The 22,185-nt window shown below is 32.4% G+C and overlaps 2 protein-coding genes across 2 annotated transcripts; both read left to right on the top strand.

Moving 5' to 3' along the window:
• Positions 1 to 409: 409 nt before the first annotated feature.
• On the top strand, positions 410 to 11,934 carry LOC146959051 (glutamine--tRNA ligase). Its single transcript, XM_085740583.1, has 23 exons — positions 410 to 468; positions 661 to 879; positions 1,362 to 1,433; positions 1,631 to 1,730; positions 2,151 to 2,246; positions 2,369 to 2,430; positions 2,531 to 2,632; positions 2,722 to 2,814; positions 3,221 to 3,373; positions 3,466 to 3,521; positions 4,733 to 4,823; positions 4,899 to 4,985; positions 5,369 to 5,566; positions 5,642 to 5,740; positions 6,344 to 6,475; positions 6,573 to 6,709; positions 9,273 to 9,372; positions 9,450 to 9,545; positions 10,711 to 10,811; positions 10,889 to 10,994; positions 11,083 to 11,172; positions 11,273 to 11,402; positions 11,494 to 11,934. The coding sequence occupies exons 2-23, from the start codon at positions 691 to 693 to the stop codon at positions 11,586 to 11,588; spliced, it is 2,385 nt and encodes a 794-aa protein (XP_085596709.1). The 5' UTR covers positions 410 to 468; positions 661 to 690; the 3' UTR covers positions 11,589 to 11,934.
• A 777-nt stretch (positions 11,935 to 12,711) lies between these two features.
• On the top strand, positions 12,712 to 13,262 carry LOC146959052 (uncharacterized). The gene is made up of 2 exons (XM_085752994.1): positions 12,712 to 12,751; positions 12,835 to 13,262. The coding sequence occupies exons 1-2, from the start codon at positions 12,712 to 12,714 to the stop codon at positions 13,260 to 13,262; spliced, it is 468 nt and encodes a 155-aa protein (XP_085609120.1).
• Positions 13,263 to 22,185: the final 8,923 nt, after the last annotated feature.

Here is a 22,185-nt window from a genome sequence, read left to right on the forward strand (position 1 = left end):
AAAAATCACACTTATTAAGAAAAACTAAAACACAAGAATTTGGAGTATAGTTTTTTGTGTTTTCTTTGAAAAAAGTTTTATAGGAAGATGTAAAAACAATTTTCATTGACTATTGATTATGAAAAAAATGAAAGAGAGAGAAAATTGAATGTAATTTGCATTTAATTTTATGAGAATAAACAAAAGTTTTTCTTAAAAAAGAGATTTTTTTTAAAAAACAAAATTAAATAAAATAAAAGTTTGTCTTTTTTACTTATATTTTCGAATAAAGAAAATGAGTTCTTTTTTTCTTATATTATGGGACGGAGGGAGTATTTATTAAGATAAAAACATATTTAACCAAAAAAAACTTTATTGGGCGACTGAATTTCCTTCCTTTTTTCCTCACTTGTTTCTTTCTCACTCTCTCAGCTCAGCAAATCCATCCACTTCCCCTTTCACGCCGCAACGTCACAGAAACACACACAGGTTCGATTTTTCGACCTTTTTTTTATACTGCTTGGGTTCCACGGTATATGACCCATTCTTGTTTACTTTCTCATTGTGTAATGTCAAACTATAATTCTTTATTTATTTATTTATTTATTTATTCTTTTCTTTGTCATCCGTGGATTTAAGCTTTGTTTTTATACTCACAAAACGCAAAACCCTAATTAATAGTTTCAATCGAACAAGAAGAAGAAGAAGAAGATGCCTTCGAAGGAAGATATCTTAGAGAAGGAGAAGTGTCTCGATCTTTTTCTAAAGATCGGCTTAGATGAACGCACTGCGAAAAACACCATTGCTAATAACAAAGTCACCACCAATCTCACCACCGTTATCCACGAGGCTGCCGTTACCGATGGCTGCACACGAACTGTTGGAAACCTTATTTACACGGTAAATTATATGCATGCACCAATAAGCACCTGATCTTGCTTCTAGCTTCTTTTCATAAGTTTTTAAGTGTATGTTTGGCTTTTGGTTGCTTGCTTTCGAGTAGAATTGATTTTTCGACTCTAGAATTGGTTTTTTTTGCTCATAAATTTAAGCTCAACTCACTTTTAGTCAGAATCAATATTAAAAAATCAATTCACTCCAAATCAATTCTTGTCACCGTAGAACCAAACATACACTAACATAACTTATTAAAACAGCTTATAGATTTATACATAAATAATTAACTTTCCTTATAGAAATGAAATAAATAGCTTATACATAAATGCACATCATGATAAGCTCTTATGAAATAAGCTGAAAATGAACCGTTTATCCAAAAATGGCCATAGTACTGCAGATGACCTTTTATTCTATTTTGATTTTTTTCTTTTCGTTTGTTAATACCTGAAGTTGCCATTTTTGTTGATCTATTAATGTTGCAGGTTGCAACAAAATACCCTGGAAATGCCTTACCGCATCGACCAACATTGCTGGAATATGTTGTTTCATCCAAGGTGTGAACCATATATTGTTGGTTTTGTTGTATTCGTATGATATAGGATTGGCATGTACTTGATATTATATCAACTGTTTATTATATATTCTTGTATCATTGCATATTATCTATTTTACTTTTTGGTTGTCTATTGGTTTGGAAGGTTTTTTACCTTGGAGTTATTCTCTTTCTCACATGGATGGATTATCATTGCAGGTGAAAACAACGGCTCAGTTAGATGCAGCACTATCATTTCTTGCCAATACGGGTTCGGAAAACCTGGATGTGAATAAATTTGAAGAAGCGTGTGGAGTTGGTATGATAGATATAACTTTTAGTTTTGCATATAAAATTGACCTTAAATCTGTGGTGTCGTTTGGTGACTGTAGATAAAACTTTCATTGTTATATGAAAATGACCTTAATGTTTAATACTTAGTCTGGTTGGTAATTTAGCTTAGTGTTGTTAATTAGCGGCTACTGCAGTGCTATAGTGCTATTATTACATAGCAGAATTTGACTAAAATACTATTGTTCGCAATACACTATTTAGTACAAAATATTGTGAAATAGCAGCGCTATAACACTGTCGCATAGCAGAATTTGAACAAACCGCTCTTTCCTGGCGATCCACAAAAGACAACATTGATTTAGCCATTAGGTATCAACTTAGATTGGGTATCAACTTTTAGTTCTGGAGTTCAATTATATGGATACATGATATGATATATGTGCAGGTGTTGAGGTTTCAACAGAAGATATTAAGAAAGCTGTTAATGAAGTATTTGAGGAGAATAAGGCTTCAATCATTGAACTACGCTATCGAACAAATGGTATTTGTTCAATTTTTCCGTCTAATGGATTCAAATTCAATAATTATAATGTTCACTTTTGTTTTGAACTATTGATCTGCTCAAATTAATAATTTTTGATGTCTTGATCTTTATGTTACTAGTTGGTGAGTTACTTGGGCACGTGCGAAAGAGGCTTCCATGGGCTGATGCAAAAGCTGTCAAGGTAATGTCTATTATCCAAACATAATATGTTGGATGGCTAATTTATTATTGCAGGTCTTGTTAACATTGTTTTGTTGCTTTCATTTTTTTTTATCTTGCAGCAACTTGCTGATGCAAAATTATATGAGCTACTGGGTGATAAAACAGAAGCAGATAATGAAAAGCCTTCCAAAAAGAAGAAAGAGAAACCTGCTAAAGTAGAGGTGAGTTTGTTTACAGTTGTTTTAGCTCATATGTTTTACTTTTTATCACATGGCCTACTAAATGTTTGCAATTTCACTCGCTTTATTAGGACAAAGCAGCACCAATTGCTACTCCTGAAAAGCCACCAGAAGAAGATCTCAATCCATTTTTGATATTCCCTAGTCCAGAGGAAAATTTGAAGGTATTTAATTTCCTCATTTTAAAAATAAAATGCAGCTTCTTTCTTTTCTGTTGATGCTGTGAACCTAACATTTGCCGTCAGCTCTGTAGCACCGACACGCGTCAGTGTCTAACACCGACATATGTGATTATGTCAAAGAATTATTTTTTTTACAAATTTTTATCGATGTGTCGTGTCTGGTGTCCGTGTCGGTGTTTCACAGGCCAACGGTGTGCTTGTCTAGTTTGGAGTCGTTTCATATCTATTCATTTCTTTCTACTCAGTGATCTGTTTAGTAAATTTATTGAACCTTTCTGGTCAGAGATATGGCCTTCCATGGTTTTCAAAATTATGATGCTTCAGCTTGAAATTTTCTGTTTTCATTAACTTGCATCTGCACACATCATGAGCATCATTTTGATTTCAGGTGCATACAGAAGTTCCTTTTAGCGATGGTACTATTCTGAGATGTTGCAATACAAAAGCGCTTCTAGACAAGCATTTGAAAGCAACAGGTGGGAAAGTTTTGACACGGTTTCCTCCCGAGCCTAATGGATATTTGCATATTGGTCATGCCAAGGTGTGGTGCATGCGACATTATAATATGAACTTCTGACAAGTTTTTTTTTTCCCTTTGATTTATTGTTTTAAGTTTAAGCAATTCTGTCTCAGGCGATGTTTATTGATTTTGGGTTGGCAAAAGACAGAGATGGAGGTTGCTACCTGAGGTGTGCATTTTTTATTCTTTTTGTTTATTATATTGTTAGCGAACCAGTGTCTCTTCGGCTAAAAGTCATAGAGGTTCTTCATATGGAGATGAAACATTTACAGGTTGTCTATTTGTGTGTTCAGCATTTTGGCTATACAAGATTTTTTAAATTTACATTCATTAGTTAGACGTTGAGAGAAATCAAGGAAAATGTACAGGTCTGTTAGAGATAGTGTTATTAAGCCGTGGGCTGACACCCTTGTCATAATTGGGCCTTGTAATCTGGCACATTAGCCTGCTGATCACTTTCAGATCAGATCATGAATATCAAACTCTCTTCCCCTCTTTATTTTCTCCTGCTTTCTAGGATTTTAACAAGGTCAAACCATGAAGATAGGTTTAGAGATAGGTCAATTGATCCTTGTAGTCGACCCAACTAGTTGTAAAATGTTCAACCATCGTTGTTGTTAAAAGGCCTGATGGCCAGGTGTCGATTAAAAGCTTGTTAGTTGGGCATATTATTCACACTTGGCTGGTGGCACTTCCTCCCACTGTAGGAACTTAGTGTGCAGCAAGGTATCCTGTTTATAGACGGGCTATGTGGAGGGTGGGACCTTCATTCCCTCTGCTACTAACGTCATCTGTGGACTATTGAGCTGTTTTTCTCTCTTTACCTCTTTACATCTATGGCACCTCTTGGGAAAAACCCAAGTCCCACATCTGATAGATAGGACTCTTGATAAAATTTTATAAAGAGAGACACTCCTCTCCTTTCAAGCCGGTTTTGTAAGAATGAGCTAGGCCCCAAATTTCAACACACCAGACTGACCTATCTCATGAAATTATTCTAGACCTGCAGTGAATTAATAGTATTTTGACCAATATTAGTATTGAATAGGCAGGTGTAACATTCTACACTTCCGTCAAAGGGAAATAAAATAAAGATACTAGTTGATGTTATGCTGATATAGGTCTGGCCTATCATCCACATCCACTTTTTTGTTTCAAAAGTATTAAGAAGATTTGAAGTTCCTATATACCTACCATTTGACGATAAAATCAAAGATGTATTCATACATTACTTGTACTTCCTTCAGACTTAACGTTTTTCTAACTGTTTCATGTTTAAGCTATAACATGGCTTGAAAGCCTTCATCAGATCCCTGTGATTGGATTGGACATTCCTTATACAATTTTTTTGTTAAGTTGTATAGCTTTTGGCACTTTCAGGTACGACGATACAAATCCTGAAGCAGAAAAGAAAGAATATATTGATCACATTGAAGAAATTGTCCAGTGGATGGGATGGAAACCATTCAAGGTATGTTTTTTTTGCACCTCTTTCGTTGTTCCTACCCAGTTAAAAAAGATGTTTAAGAGCTTTACATTTGTGCAGATTACTTACACAAGTGACTATTTCCAAGAATTGTATGATTTAGCCGTGGAGCTCATAAGAAGAGGTTGTGCTTATGTTGATCATCAGGTTGGTATCCTACCAAACATGTAATGAATGCTAAATTGTTCATTTCTGTTATTAAATGTTTCATTAATTCTCCCTTTATGGTTGATAAATACATGTATTGACTATAATTGAATCATTTGAAGATTAAATGTTTCATTGATTCTCCCTTTATGGTTGATAAATACATCTATTGACTATAATTGAATCATTCAAAGCACCAATTCTTAACATTTTGGCAATTGGCAGTTGAATCTTGGCTTTGAAATCTTGATTGTGTATTATTCAACATAGAGTAATTAATGTGGAATAACTTATGGAGGATGAGATAATCACATTAAGTTATTCTATTTGCGTAAGTTGTCATAAAATAAGCATATTTTTTTTTCTTGATGATTTGGTTGTAGACACCTGAGGAGATAAAGGAGTATAGGGAGAAGAAATTGAACAGTCCATGGAGGGACAGACCAATTTCAGAATCATTGAATCTTTTTGAGGATATGAGACGTGGTCTTGTAGAAGAAGGAAAAGCCACACTGCGAATGAAGCAAGACATGCAGAGTGATAATTACAATATGTATGACCTTATTGCATATCGAATTAAGGTAAGAACACAACTGTTTGATTTCACAAAATTCTAAGGGGACAATTTCTTACGGTATGATCCTTTCTGCCTTCAGTTTACTCCGCACCCTCATGCTGGAGACAAATGGTGTATCTACCCAAGTTATGATTATGCTCACTGCATCGTGGATTCACTTGAGAATGTCACACATTCAGTAAGTTTCATCCACTGAATTGTGTAATTTTATTACTCTATATTATATTAGAAGTTAAGATTTTTGTTGTTATTTCCTCTTCGGCAAAGTTGATAATGTTTGGATATCTTAAGATAAAGCTTAATACGCTGGACACCTAAATTCTCTTTCTGCATTAGTTTATGATTTTTTAAATATTAGATTATATCAGTCATCCCAAATATATTTATATAATGTGCACTTTTGGCAGTAAATAGCTGTTCATTATAGCAGTTGGAGTTTGTTGGTATAAGTGTAAGAAATTTGGACTGGTTTTCATATAGTATTTTATGCACGGCAACATTCCAGAGCACTTTGGCTCTGGTTTTTTGCCCTGAACTGCAAAGTGGTTTACTTTCTTATTGTATGTCATGATTTTTGCTGTTATTGATTTAACAAATGGTCACTAATTATTAGTGAGATTACTAGTTGCATTTTGTTTTTTTGTGCTTGACTTGCTGGGGTAATTCAGTCATTTTTGTTTACTTAGGTGACCAAATGTGTATTTTCTTGATTCATCATCATTATAGTTTATCAGTAGCGTTAATGCATTTTATGACTAATAACTTTGCGTGTTTAATGCAGCTGTGCACTCTTGAGTTTGAGACGCGCCGTGCTTCATACTATTGGTTGTTGCATGCATTAGGTATTTACCAACCTTATGTATGGGAATATTCAAGGTTGAATATCTCTAACACTGTTATGTCGAAGCGCAAGGTAAGACAACACCTTATGAAATTGTATCAATATAAGCCACTTTATTGTACTGTCTATAATTTTCCAGTCCTTTATTTTGAACTATTCTCCATTGAAGCTTAATCGCCTGGTTACCGAAAAGTGGGTTGATGGGTGGGATGATCCTCGCCTGATGACATTAGCTGGTTTACGGCGTAGAGGGATGACTTCAACAGCAATCAATTCTTTTGTTCGAGGAATTGGAATCACTAGAAGGTAGAATTTAATATTTCAATACATTATTTGTGACTGTTCAGCAATAGGTTGTATAAGAATACTACTTTTAAGTTATTCATGCCGAAAAGCGCTAGAAACGTGACTCAGTTTGCTTTCGTAATTCATATCTAAGTTGTTCTTATCATCGTTTTCGCTTCATATGAAGGGTGTGAACTAATAAGATATTGCAACATGGCCTCTTCCTTTCTTTGTTTGTTGATAAAACCAAACATCAATGTAGGAGTATCTTTAGTACTCCTCCTCTCACTTATGTCTTGTGTTACGATACTTGGTTTGGGCCTTAGCCCAATAGATGAGACGAATAGGGAATTGCTATTATTTAGTGATGTGTCCATGAGCGCCATGTTATTCGGTCATAAGAGAGGGGATGGTTAGTTGAATTCATTGAGAAATATTGTTAAGAGTTCGTTAGTAGAGTTTTCTCTGGTTAGGAGCAGAGTGTAGGATTTCTTGAACTCTGGTTTATCTCTTTCGTTCGGTTATTCCCTCCATTGTAGAGTCTCCGAGCTCAACTTTCTCATTTAATTACACTTAATAGGGGTGGGAATAGGCCGGGCCGGACCGAGCTTTACTTACATAGGCCAGGTTCAGTTTTAAAACTAAAGCCTAAGCCTGGCCTATTAGCTGCAAAGACTTTATTTTAAGCCTGGCCTGACCTATTAGCCAGTCTAAAAGCCTAGTTTGCGCTAAGAATTTTAAATGGAATATTTGGCCTATTTATTGAAAGGCTACTAAGAATATATTTCCTACAAGGCTAATTGGCCAATAAAATTTTGTATAGCATGTGCATCTATTTTTCTTTTTCACTTTATAAGCATATGTTACCCATATGTACAATACAATTAATTTTGTAGAGCTTGGACATCCATTTTGTAAAGGCTAATAAGCATATTGCATACATTTGACCTATTACCTTGATTTATTTATTTATTTCTGAGGCTAATAAGGTTCCTTACTTTGTAATTTGGAATGAGATGAGAATGACAATAGCAAGAGATTAAGAGGGTAATACCAGAATGTATGTGTATTCGTTAGAATTGGAATAAGAGAGTAATACCAAGAGTTTTGTAACTAATTGGAAATCCCAGATGGCAAAAAACAAATTGCAAATAAATAAATAAATTACGGTATTGGAAATTTGGAAGGAACCAAAAATTTATTAATATAATAGAGTGCATATGTAATTACACATATATGGGCCAGCTTGATAGGCCTAGTAGGCTTTTCTCGGGAAATACTTCAGTGCCATAGCAAATGGTGCCATTGTGCCATAGAACCAATCACATTCTGCCACATATCCAAATCTTTTAAGATTCCCTTCACCTTTTGTGGTTTGTGTGGACAGAAATCAATGGCACCGTGCCATTATGGCACGGAAGTGCTGCCCGCTTTTCTCTAAGCCTTAGCCTGACCTATTTAAAATAATGGGCTTTTTAAAAAGTGTGAGCCTTACCTATTTACTAAACGAGCTAGGATGGGCCAGGCTTTAAGTAGGGTTGGGTCATAGGCCGCTGACGGTCGGCATGGCCTATTTAAATAGGTCAGGCTTTAAGCCTGACCTATTTAAATTAATGGGCTTTTTAAAAAGAGTGAGCCTAACCTATTTACTAAACGAGCTAGGATGGGCCAGGCTTTAAGTAGGGTTGGGTCATAGGCCGCTGACGGTCGGCATGGCCTATTCCCACTCCTAAATTTACATGGTTTCCTTATTCATAATTTGCAGGTTCACACATCTTGCTGAATATTACACTTAGGGTGCATTTGGATTTAAGGTTAAAGAGGGGAAGTGAGAGGAGGGCTTACTTTTCTTTTTTAAATTACGGACAATATAAAGTTTTTTTTTTTTTAAATAAAATAAAATAAAATAACTGTGATTGAAGTATTATATCATTTATCATGTTATTATTTCAATTTTTGGAAAAAACATTTTAGTGTTCACAATTTAAAAAAGGAAAATAAACCTTCCCCTCCTAAACCCTCCATCCAAACACACCCTCGGTATTCTGAGTTACTTTTCGTAGAAGCTTTAGACAGTTATGCTTAGCTCTCATTCTTTTATGAGCAGTTAGCATTCTGTTACAGCTATGCCTGACTATCATGCCTAGCTATAAATACTTGTAGATTCTATCATTCATACAGAAATCTTAATAAGAACAGTCAGTTCAGTTTCTATCTCCATTTTCTCTTGTTTCTTTAACTGTATTTTGTTCTCAAGAGCTTCTAGGTTTTTTTTATAGTTTCACCAACATTGTAGTGGTATTACCTTTGCAAGTTTAGTAAAAGGTAGAGGTGTCTTTTACCAATTAATTACTTCACAGTTGACATTGTGTTCTGTTTGCATCAAGTTTTCATCATGTTTTATTCTTCCTTGGTTGTATTGTCATTTTTGTTTGGAAAGTGCATGTGTGAGGTTTTGTTCATCGACTGTCCCTCATCCACAACAAGAGCAAGAACATAAACCCTGGTTTTGCATTGAAATAAATTTGATATGTGTCAGCAGTAGTACATAATTGAAATAAAATTATTTTTCCTTCTGCTGCAGTGATGGCACTTTGATATCTGTGAGTCGCCTTGAATATCATGTTAGGGAAGAATTGAACAAAACAGCTCCTCGAACAATGGTTGTCTTGCACCCACTCAAGGTATTTTGTCTGTTTGATTTCTTTCTACAGGATATTATTTAGTTATAGCTTAAGACTGATCCTTTCTTTCTTGCAAGGTTGTTATTACTAATCTTGAAGCTAACTCAACAATTGAGGTTGATGCAAAAAAATGGCCTGATGCCCAAGCTGATGATCCATCTGCTTTCTACAAGGTAATTGGGCTGTTGAAGACTGATATCTCTATGGAGTTTTATTTTTTTTAGGATTACTCTACTGTTGTCTACTGGTGCTGATTCTGATAGGAACTGGTTCAGATTCAGATTATGCATAGAAATAACACATTCCCTGAATATCTGAGAGATCCAGGATCTCCCAATTCTAATTCCCACAAAATGACTAACACTACCTCTCAAACAGTTCTTATTCTTTCTTCAAACTATCCCAGCCTAACTAACTAAGGGGCTACATATAATACTCCCCCCATCTCCCTTGAACATACACCTCGTCCTTAAGGTGAAATGTTTGAAGTCCCCATCTCTAGCAGTGTAAATTACAAAATAATTCATACCCTTCTGTTGTCAACCACACCAGATTGTAGTCTCTGCTTGAATATCTCATAGGGAATTGGGCTAGCCCGTAAGTCTGTAACCCACTTTGAACACATACTCACTTCTAATAACATTTTTGAATTTTGTGAAGCAGCTCATACTTAACCTTCTGAGGTAGATGGGTTTAGGCAATTAAGTTTAGAATTTCATTTTCTTTACTGTATCCTGACTGTACTGGTTAGGGTTCACAAAAACTGTCCATTGTTTTTGGACTTCGCTCAGATGGTTCAGTTGGCACTGTGCCCAACCATCATCTCTCTACTCCCCCTTCGCAATTGTTAGTCCATCCTTCCTTTCACAAAAACTGTCCTTTGTTTTTGGACTTCGCTCAGATGGTCCAGTTGGCACTGTGCCTAACCATCTATCTACCCCCCCTTCACAATTGTTATGGCTGCATGACCTACCTTTGGCCGCTTCGACTTTTCCACCTTCTTTGTCTTTCTTGCCAAAGAATGGATCAGGTGGATTTAGAAGTGGCACATGGCCTCTTTTGCATCCATCACTTTCGAAAGATCCCTCTTTCTCCGTAAATGAGCGTGTTGCTGGTGGTACTGGTGACGACAATAGGTTGTACAGTGAATGGGCTTGTCCCTCATGAATACCACACACAAATTGTGCGGCCTAAAGGGTTATAAACTGAATTTGAACTAGTAGCAGTCCCTATCAGATTCACTGACTTAATTTATTTTAAGCTTCTTTACTTCTTGATATGATGCTGGTACCCTTGCCTTATGTCTGTCTCTGATTTTTGTCTTGTATTTGTTATTAGATTCCCTTTTCCAACGTTGTATATATTGAACGTACGGATTTCCGTATGAAAGATTCAAAAGATTATTACGGCCTTGCTCCTGGCAAATCTGCGATACTCAGGTTAGTATAAGGAATGAATTAACACTTCATGCGTAGTTATTTGTCCATTTTTTTCAAAATGTTTGGCGTTTATGCAGATATGCATTTCCTATAAAGTGCACTGAAGTTATTCTAGCTGATGATAATGAGACTATTCTTGAAATTCGGGCTGAGTATGATCCTTCAAAAAAGACAAAGCCTAAGGTTTACAAACTTTGTTATGTGTGTTAGTTTAAATTAATGTCTTCGTAAGATCAGATTGGTAGTGATCTACAATTTTTTTTATTGATAGGGTGTTCTCCATTGGGTTGCACAACCTGCTCATGAAGTTGATCCATTGAAGGTTGAAGTCAGGCTGTTTGATAGGCTGTTCCTATCAGAGGTTGGTTATCTTTATGTTTTATGTCTGAGTACTAGTTTACATTTATATCCTTGTTTTTAATCATATTTCTCTGCACCTTTCTTCTAAATCACTTCAACAGAATCCTGCCGAACTTGACAATTGGCTTGGCGATCTGAACCCTCATTCAAAAGAGGTAATTCCAAATGCATTTGGTCTGCCCTCACTCCGTGATGCAAAAGTTGGGGACAGTTTCCAGTTTGAAAGATTAGGTAATGTACTTTGATAACTTGGTGGTTATGTAGTTCGATCTTTTTCATTCTTTTTTGGCATAACATATGATCTTTGTACTTGCTATTCCAGGTTATTTTGTGGTCGACCAGGACTCTACTCCAGAAAAGCTTGTTTTTAACAGAACTGTCACATTGAAGGACAGCTATAGTAAGGGTGGAAAATAGGATTCACGAATGGAAATTATAGGTTAAATCATGCTGGCACAGATCTGTTGGTAATATTACCTCTTGTTGGTAAAGATATATTGCATGATTATTTTTTGGGGGGTGGGTATATGTACACATTTACCGACCATAGTCATGTACTTCTTTTAAGGGGCCAGTCATAAGTTACCCAGTTACTTGAACTAAAATTACCTCGTATGGTTTTGTAGTTTGAAGATTTAGTTTTTTAAACCTGGCTAAAGTAATACCAGCCTCTGTTATTCTCATGCCATTTTTGTAGTGTAAAAATTGCACAATTTACTTATTTTTCCCATATTTAAGTTATATTTTCCACATTTATTGAAAACTAAGCCTAGTTTTTTGTAATATATTCATTTGACATGATATATACGACATTTTGTTATAAACAGTGACGTGTGTGTCAAATTGAGTTCAAATTTTAAATGTTTAATTCAGATTCTTGTTATAACTCAATGTTGGCACACGTGTATTCAATTTGAATTGTAAGAATCCATAGTTGCTTGCTGGTACAATTTTTTATTGGTGTATCTTTTTCACAAATTTCGTGTTTCTTATCTATCGTTCCATATTTTGACCAGGCGAAATTTAAGCGGAAAATGTTAATGACCTGAAAAGGAATTTGTACATTTTGCCTTGAAGGCCAAGTGCATAGAAATCTTCTGATTTTTTAGTTTTATTCTCAAATGTTTATGTTTTCTCGCTCATTTGTGCTACCATATATATAAAAAATCTATTTTTTTTTATTAAAAAAATCACTAATCACTTGTCATTTTTAAGTTTGTTTGGGATTTAAAAGATTTTTTTTAGACTCAAATGAAAAATTGTTAGGATTAGCTTATTTTCTTATTTTATAATATTGTTTAAAAAAGGGAGGTAGTACATGAACAAGTTAATTTGAAAAAAAAAATGATATTTACCACTAGTGAACAAACATAAATAGGTCTAATTCTCTTTTAAAAAAAAGGTCTAATTTTTTATTAAAAAATTGCAAAAATATCCCTAATTTTTTTTAACACCAACTATTTATTTTTTTACAATTGCATCCACACACAGCTTAATCTAAAAATAGATTATAGATGAAAAGGGTGCAACTCCATCACCAATGCTTTCCGTAAAGCTGCAAGCGCTGCCCCTTCACCCAGGCTGATCCGCTGGAACAATAACAACTGTCAGTGTACTATTTTGAATGTTGCTGGCATCTGTCTCGGTGTTCCCATTCGGGCAGGTTTTGGAGGTGTCTTTCGCGACAACACAGGAACATACATAGCAGGTTACTTTGGCTACATCAGTCATTCACAGGACATTCTGCTTGCAGAGCTCACAACTCTTTATCAAGGGTTAAGGTTGGCAATCAGTTTTGATTGTGAGGAATTGGCGTGCTATTTGGATTCCCTTCTTGCTGTCAACCTCATCAAAGATGATATTAATCATTTTCATGTTTATGCTGTTCTCATACAAAACATCAAAGACATCATGGTTTCTCGTAATTTCAACCTTCATTACTCACTCAGAGAGGGAAATCAGTGTGCGGACTTTATGGCTAAACTTGGAGCATCGAATGATGTCGAATTGACTCTCCACTCTTCCCCTCCAGAGGACCTGCTGCCTCTGCTTCGGACAGATGAATTAGGAGTCCTCTTTATGAGGCGCTAGCCTCTTTCCTTTTGTCTGTTTTGTTTTCTTTTTCTGTTTCGTTTTTAGCCTTGTAACCAAAAAAAATATACCCTTGATTGTACTTGTGAACTTAACTCAGTTGATAGGGACAATATATAATATATGCAAAGTCTAAGGTTTGAACCCCAGTCAAAAAAAAAAAAAAACCTTGATTAATATATGGTAATTGTACCTTTTATGGTAATTGTACCTTTCAAAGAGTAATTGTAGCAACGATTGCACAAGTGTTCTCAATGTATTTGTATATTGATAATGAAGAATGAATTAAGCTCTAAATTTTTTTTTTAAAGAAACTAAACTAGTTCATTGAAATTGATATGAAAACTTGAGATCTTGAGAGTTACACTCATTCAAAAGTCTGAAGGCAAGTGAGTTTAATGAAGCTCTTGCTTACTAACAAAAGTTTTTAATTCCAAAAGTTAATCCAAGCGGTTTAATGGTTTTCTTATTGTTGTTGAAAGGAGAGAGGAAGAATGAAATGTCATACAACGGTTTATAATTTTGAATGTTTTATCTTTCTAATTTAAATATAAGTTAAATTTTGAAATGTCATTTATAATTTTAAATGTTTTATCTTTTAAATTTAAATAGAAGTTGCAAAAGACAGTTGCTTCCTAGTTTAATTACTGGCCAAACAGTTGCTTACCAGTTTAATATCTGGCCATATAGCTTGACCAAAAAATAAATAAAAATATTTGGCCATAGAAGTTTTTTTTAGGTTATCTGGCCATATAACTTGACAAAGGAAATTATGCACACATGACACATATATATTGTTTCATTTTATTCTACTATTCTTCCTATTTTAATTCCCATCAAAATCAATCAGCAAACTGAGAAGTTATTCTACTATACTATCACTAGGGGCATCTTGAATCTTGAATAGTAACATTCACCTAGAGAACATATGAATCACCCCACTACACAGGGCCATGATCGAGTTTTAAGAAAACCGTATCAAATCGGATTTTAAATATGCTTTATTGCATATTTTAAGATAGGTTTGCAGGTACCTTGAAGTGCGGTTAGATACCAGTACTCCGTAAACAAAATTTATTTATTATTCAAATTTATTTTAAAATAAATTAATTTAAAAACATGATATTGAATAATTGGATGAATGATATATACATATACTAGACCAAACTATAGGAATACTATTGTGTACACCTTTAAGATATTAATTTATAATAAGACATTGATGGTGTAAATCTTTAAGATATTAGTACTTAATAATATTGATATCAATAGTGTAAATTAATTTTATAAAAATATTTAATTATGTTTATTCTATACTATATATAAAGGAAATAAATGGTTTAAATTGTCTTTTTAACTTCCGATTATACTTTTAAACAAATTTGAGTATAAGAATACTATTTTGTTGTTGTCATTCAAAAAGATAAAGAATTATATATATATATATATATATATATATATATATATATATATATATGTATGTATGTATGTATATTTATGTATGTATTGTTATATTATTAGTATCATTGAAAAAGATAAGTATAATATGTTACAAAATAAAAGTGCAAAATATCTATTATACATACTCACAATTTTAATCAAAATCAAAATAATTTTAATCAAAATTTCATAAAAACTAATGCTCGTAATTTATACGCATTAACTTGAACGCTATTATTTATAGCTAGCTGAAATAATATCGAGCCAATGTTTGTAAATTATTCACAGTACTTTTTTTATGAAATTTTAGATATGAATATAATTCAAAAATAATATCACTCTATGATAAGATGTGTGAACATAATTGGCTGTCTATATATATTTTTATCCTGTTACTGTTAATGCACTATGGATATTGCACTTTTTCAAAGAAAAAAATTTAGATTACAGGAGAGAAGGCACAACTGAATCTATTGTTGTTCTCCGGTGAAAATATAGCAGCTCACAAAGTCAACAATAGTGTTTTTGTTTTGTTACAAAGTTAAATGAGACAGAAAAGAAAGCAAACCCAAAAAAAAAAAAAAAAACTATAAACGGAGCCAAAATTCTACAAGTTTGTAAAGATCGTTCGATAAGTCTGTCAGAGGAGAGGGGTGAACCACAGGGTCCAAGGTAGAAAAGGCATTAAACTATGTTAGGAAGTTAGCACAACTATTTTTTTCATTGAGGGTGCGGGCAATGGAAGCATGCCAATCAAGATTGAGAAAATTCTTAATGTCTTGAATAAAGTAGCATATTATATAATTTGAGAGTAGGCCTCTCGATGATATTAACACAACGAAAGGAATGCATGTAGCAAATAACAATTAGAAAGTTCAACTTTTTATTTAATAATTCTCGATGACTCACTTTAACAAGAAGGATGTCATATGCACCTGGAATGTAACCTAAGATATAAAACCTAAAAGGGTGACGAAATAAGCCTCCAAATCCAGCTCTGATATTGTTACCTAAACAATTGTCATCAACATTAATAACGATTCAACTATGATTAAAAGAATTCCATTGAACCCATCTATCCACAAGACTTGTAGTCGTTGAACAAGAGAAGAAAAAGTTTGAGAGTTGCAGAGAAGTTAAGAGCTTCCATGATAAGAAGGTAAAAGAGTGTTTATGATAAATAGTTGATTGTTTTTTAATAAGTTTTATTTGTAACGAGAGTTCAAACCTTGATAGTTATAACGGTTAATTTAATTAATTCCACTATCATTAAACTTTTTATTTTTATTTTTGGATGTATTTTTCTCACTATAAGTAACATCTTTTACTATTTCTTTTGAGAAATAAAGGGTTTACGACTTTAACACATACTTGAGTGAAGTGTGGGAATAAATTCCATGAAATGTAAATCTCCTAATTTTTCTCGGTTGTTACATCTCAACTACACATTTAGATTCCTCTTTTCTTTAATATCCATCAAATATGAAAATAGATTTCATCATATTTATTAGTGTAGATTACGAAAAAATTGATAGAAGTACACTTGAGAGAATCTATTAGCGTGAAGTGTATACTTTTATTAAGCTCAATTATTGTGGTTTTGTCTCGAGTACAGCTCAGCTTATAGTAATAAATTTCTTAGCAACATGGTTTATTGAAGAAAAAAAGTTAAATGTCTAAAAGAAATAATCAAATCAAATGGATGTAACCTCGTAAGGGACCTTTTGTACTTGTGGGCTGCAATGCAACAACCAATCAAAGTATACAAGATCAGTAATTTTCAGCAAAGGAAAGTAAAAGGATCCCACCATGAACATGAAGTCAGTCTCATTCTCCAAATGGAGTTTGGTCGAGTCACGCTTTGATTACATTACATTAGACAGTGAGAGATGTCTATTTTGATTGAAAGTAAAGGAATTATATCCATCCATCTACCAATCTAATCTTCTTCTTGTCTTGCATTTCAAATGTTCCAATTCACATGAATTAGCACAAATGGTGCACATGCAATTATGTGCATATGCCACCTTTTTCTCTCCTAAAGAGTTTTCATGAGTTTTCATTATCTAAAGTCTAAACCAACGATTGGATACGCCAGCTTATCCACCTGACACATCATACATATATCGTTATGCTTCTATTCTCCTTTTCTATAAGAGTAATATTAACAACAATAATAATAACAATATACAAAAGGATGATAAAAATTATCTTATAAAAAAGATACTAAATTTTAGTGTGATCACTTTTTTTGAAATATTAATTTATATTTTTTTAACTATTCGAAGAACTTACTTTTTTTTAAAAAAATTTAAAATATTATCATAAAATTGTGATACTTTGTTGTTATTATTTTTTTAAAAAGAAAATTGAAATTTATTTACCACTTCAAATTTGGACAAGGAACATCATCGACATTAGACCGATAATCACTGATATAGTTAAGACATAAGAAAAAGATCAATGACAGAATAAGAACATCCAATAGAGTGACATGTTGTGGTTTATGTGAATGCGAGTAATAATAATTAGGATCGTTCCTAAGATTTTAGGAACACTGTGTAAATTTAGAAAATAATATCCTTAATAGTTTAAATAATATCCATCAAAAAGTTATTGGTAGGATTGTAAATAATTTATTTATGATTAAGATTTTTTAAACATTTATTATTGATGATTGTCAACGTAAAATTCGTTAGTTTATCTTCTGAAATATTAAATTGTAGATAAAAATTTAACAAATTTAATTTATAAAAGCTTCTATGATATAAAAATAACAGAAATGGCTAATATTATTTAGAGTTATGCATGCATTACGATATTTTTTTTTGGTTACACGAAAATAATTATTAAGATATTTTCAACATAATTTTAAAGTGATTTTCAATTCTAAAAAACAAAATCTCTTTTTTTTGACAAAAAAAAAACTCTTATGTACTATATTACACAATTTTTTTTTTTTAGGAAACAGTTTGCTTGATTCATGATATAAAAAACAGCTAATCTTAAATGATTTTTTTTAACAATCTCAATGTTTGAAGTATTTACTTTCATTTGAAGTATTTCTTTTACTAAAAATTTGATTTGACGATCACCATTATATTCTAAACTATTTTAACACTAATAATAACATTTACATTCTAAATCATTTTAACACTAATAATAACATGCAAATTTAGATTCTCTATATTTTTCAAGTCCTTAAATGTATATATATTTTTGGCACCCTTCAAAATATGAAGATCATACTCATGCCGCCACTGCTAATAGTAATAAGCAAAGATAAGAGAAGGGAAAATGGAAATGATGGTTATAGACATATTGAGTGGCCTCCAAAATAAGCACGTTTTGGAAAGAATCATGAACAAGTAAGCTGGGACAGTTGGCAAAGTTTGCTACATGAGTAAAATGAAGTCATTTATTTCTTTGTGATTAATATTGTTTTTGACCGTGTCCTTTATTTTCATACAAAGACTTTGAAGATTTGAAAAAATGCACAGTAAACTGAATGCAATAGCTATGTGATTCAATGATATGGGGGATGTTTCTTTACTTTACTTGGTTCATTCATAGAATACAAAAAATAATGAACTTAGGAGACAGCAACTTTAAAAAGCAGTCTCTTTCTGTGGTTCAACATTGAAACCGCAGTAGTCACGCCATTTGGCCCCATTATATTTATATGATAAATCATCTCTTAGGCAAATTATTATTTTCTTTTATTTAAAAAAAAATAGATTAGCGGAAGTAAATCCTATATAAAAGTCGGGGAGAACCATCAAACTCATTGATGATTTATAATAAATTTTACTTATAATCTATCATTTGCTGAATTTTGAAATTAAACTCAAATCACAATAACCGTGACCGAATGTTCAACTATATGTGTCAATTGTAATGAGTTTTTTTTGAGAGATTCATTAAAACTTATTCATGTATGTATATGTTGCTTTCATATCAGATCAATGCTGTATATTCAGTCACTATCACACCATCATGCGTATGAATTGAAAGCCTATTGACCCAGTTTTTCTAAGACCTCAACTACTAGATGCATCTACAAGTGACACAAATCACAAGCTTTGCTTAATTGAGATGTAAACTTGGTGGCACCCTAGCCGTTAATTAAGCAAAGGATAAGGATTTTTGGGTGAGATTACTGTTGTAAAGCCACAGAATGAGACTGCCTTAATTTGGCTAGTCAAACTGAACCTTTCACAATTGTAAATCAGTAATTAATATGTTACTGTTTCATTCAAATATCTTTTGCATAATTCCATAATGATTGATCTTTGAATGCTCCCTATTTCAATCAATGTGATATGCTTATTTTTCAAAGTATATATATATATATATATATATATATATATATATATAGGGATTTGCTAGAACACACCCACTAGTTTTTATGTGGGAGTGTTTTAGCAAGCTACACCTTAAGGTGTATTTAACTACTTTTTAGTTATAACTTGCTAAAACACACCTTCTAAAAAATAAGTGGGTGTATCCTAGCAAATGCCTATAGGAGTTGCCTCCGTCCCTAATTATAGGACCCTTTTGAAAAAATAACGGGAATTAAGATAGTGGATATTTGTATTAAATATGTTTGTAATTACTATTGGTTTTAGGGGCATGTATGTAAAAAAATAATTAATGTAGTTGGAAATAGCAAAGGGGTCTTATAAAAAGGGACAAAAAAAATTCTCAGAAGGGTCTTATAATTAGGGACGGAGGTAGTATTTTTTAGAAGGTGTGTTTTAGCAACATTCACCTTAAGGTGTATTTAACAACTTTTTAGTTATATCTTTGCTAAAACACACCTTAATAAAAACCAGTGGATGTATCCTAGCAAACCCCATATATATATATATATATATATATATATGAGGATGTATACTATGAGAATGACTATCTTATATGAGAATGATGAGAATGGTCATCAACCATTAGATCAAAAATAGAAGGTTGAGATTAAAAAGTCACATGTACTTTACCTTACTATATCAATTCTCATAAACTCATTTCTCTTTTCATCTTCTTCTCCCCACAATCATAGCTAGACCAAATTAAATTAATATTCCAATCTAATTAAATCATCTTGAATGAATAACTAAATGAATTTGATTGCAAAAACGTTACTCCCCTTCTCGTCTTCTCCAATTCACCGTCATCTTCTAACAACATCACTAAGATTACTCTGATGTCTCTAAACAACATATTGATTTGTACTTATTGGAATAAAGTGAGTATGGAAAAAGGTTACACTTCTCGATTTCGTATTTTGTTGAACGCAAAGAGGATTAAAGATGAAAATTTGGGGCCATCAACATTAACAACTATTTTTTTTATTTGTTTTCCAGTTAAAAAAAAGTTCTAAATAATCCTTCCAATTAAGTACTCCATCTTCGATTTTTTTTCCAGATTCCCAAAAATTCAATTTAAAGAATACGTGTGACTCTTCCTATCATAAAAACAAATAGATCTTAACAAAAAAAAAAAACCATTCACCTTTAACGATTGTGATTGGAAAACCATAAAAACCAAAGTGATGAAAATTGTAGGATTGTGTTAGCACGTTTACGATTAAATGTTGATTAATTTCAGCTTCTCATCTTAAAATCTAATCGATTGTTTATTAATTTCTTCACCGGAGATTGAATTGTAATGGTCGAAAAGAGAGGTGGTCGCTGGAGGAGAGATTGTAGCAGAAATTTTGATTGTGGGGAGAAGAAGATGAAAAGGGAAATGAGTTTATGAGAGTTGATGTAGTAAGGTAAAGTACATATGTGAATTTTTAATCTCAACCTTCTATTTTTGATCTAATGGTTGATGACCATTCTCATCATTCTCATATAAGATGGTCATTCTCATAGTATATATTCTCTCTATATATATATATATATATATATATATATATATATATATATATATATATATATATATATATATATATATATATATATATATATATTGTTTTGTTCAAGTAGGTTAGTGTCTAGAAATTCACCTTTGTGGTGAATAAGTGAAATGCACATGGTTTGAAACTCACAAGAACTAAGCTCATAAGAACTTCAAATTAATATACATTTAAAAATTCAAAATGTGTATTAATTTGATTTTTTTACTTTCTTTTTTCCTAACATGAACGTTTGTTTAATATTCCAGTTTGTGACATTCATTTATGACCTGACAATGCTTGTTAAGATACAAAAATTCATTAAAGAACAAGAAATGAAAAGAGAAAGAAAATGGATGGATCTCACATGTATATGTGAGCTTTCTTAAAATTAAAATGTCATGCGTGTTTTTTTAATAAAACTTGTTATAAAGCCTAAAAGTGCAAATATAATCGGTGTTAAATCAAGGACCAGGACTAGGGTATGTACATTTTTTTAACTAATTAATAGTCATTAATATATATGAGATTGAGATGAGATGACATACCAAGTTTTATGTAGTAATTTTGCTTTTTATTTTACCATTCATTTAAACTTTTAAATTTATAATTTGTCAATTTTTACTCTATTAAATAACTAAATTTTTAAAATAAGTGCATAATATTGTTGTATTTCATCTTTTTGAAATTGTAAATTTTAAAATTTATCACTTCGAATTCGGGATAAAAATAATAGGCAGTTTGGGATCATAGTTATAGTCTTTTGAGATATAAGAAAAGTAGAAGAAAAAAAATGAAAAACATAAAAGAAGAGAAAGAGAAAAAAAAATATGAATTATTTTGTAATATACAGTATTTGTGCGAGGTTTTAACATAAATTTCAAAACTTTAGGCTTAAAAAAGGCCTAAAAATTAATTTAGTTATAATTATATTATATGACAAATTAATCATACAAGTTTGCCTAGCTTAGTTGATAAAGTTGAGGACCTCAAATGCTCATCGACCAAAGTTCAAACATTAGACTCAACAAACTCGATTTATTTTATTTTTATAAGCTTTTCCTTAATTTTTTAATTTTAGCCTAAAACCCTAGTTTGGACCGACCCTATTAGTTATGCTCAAACTAAATTCAAATGAGTTTATCCAAAATTTGTTTCATCACTTGTGATTAGGTCATTGCTATCGAACCACTCGTGTCATGTTTCGGATATCTAGTCTTCGTCATGAGGTGTTGAGAGTCTCATATTAAAAGCGATATGACATGAACAAATGTTGATCAGAAGGGTCAATCATCGTCATACAAGCTTATTCTGTAAGATTGAGTTAACTCATCCCAATTTAACTAGAGGTCATGAGTTCGAATCCAACACTGGATTGACCTGATGGTGTTGGCTTGAGATATTATAGTGTGCTCCTCCTCAAGGTCTTATGTTCAATTCTCCACGGTGCCAATTTGGGTGGACTAAACTAAATTAGTTTTCAAAAAAAAAACATTGAGAATGCAACTTGGTTAAATCTCTTGAAGGTAAACTTTATCATCCATTGAGGTCTTATCCAGATCAAGGAATTAGTCTTGGCATTTTCTT

This window comes from Medicago sativa, chromosome 1 (assembly GCF_051527215.1).
Source record: "Medicago sativa cultivar Bolivia chromosome 1, Bolivia_mono, whole genome shotgun sequence".
Taxonomy (NCBI): domain Eukaryota; kingdom Viridiplantae; phylum Streptophyta; class Magnoliopsida; order Fabales; family Fabaceae; genus Medicago; species Medicago sativa.

Excerpts from the sequence above, each read along its gene's own strand:
- LOC146959051 (XM_085740583.1), top strand. The coding sequence starts at position 691 with ATGCCTTCGAAGGAAGATATCTTAGAGAAGGAGAAGTGTCTCGATCTT. Across the intron at positions 2,633-2,721 it reads AGAAACCTGCTAAAGTAGAG|GACAAAGCAGCACCAATTGC; the intron begins GTGAGTTTGTTT and ends TCGCTTTATTAG. Across the intron at positions 11,173-11,272 it reads ATAGGCTGTTCCTATCAGAG|AATCCTGCCGAACTTGACAA; the intron begins GTTGGTTATCTT and ends TCACTTCAACAG.
- LOC146959052 (XM_085752994.1), top strand. The coding sequence starts at position 12,712 with ATGCTTTCCGTAAAGCTGCAAGCGCTGCCCCTTCACCCAG. Across the intron at positions 12,752-12,834 it reads AGCGCTGCCCCTTCACCCAG|GTTTTGGAGGTGTCTTTCGC; the intron begins GCTGATCCGCTG and ends CCATTCGGGCAG.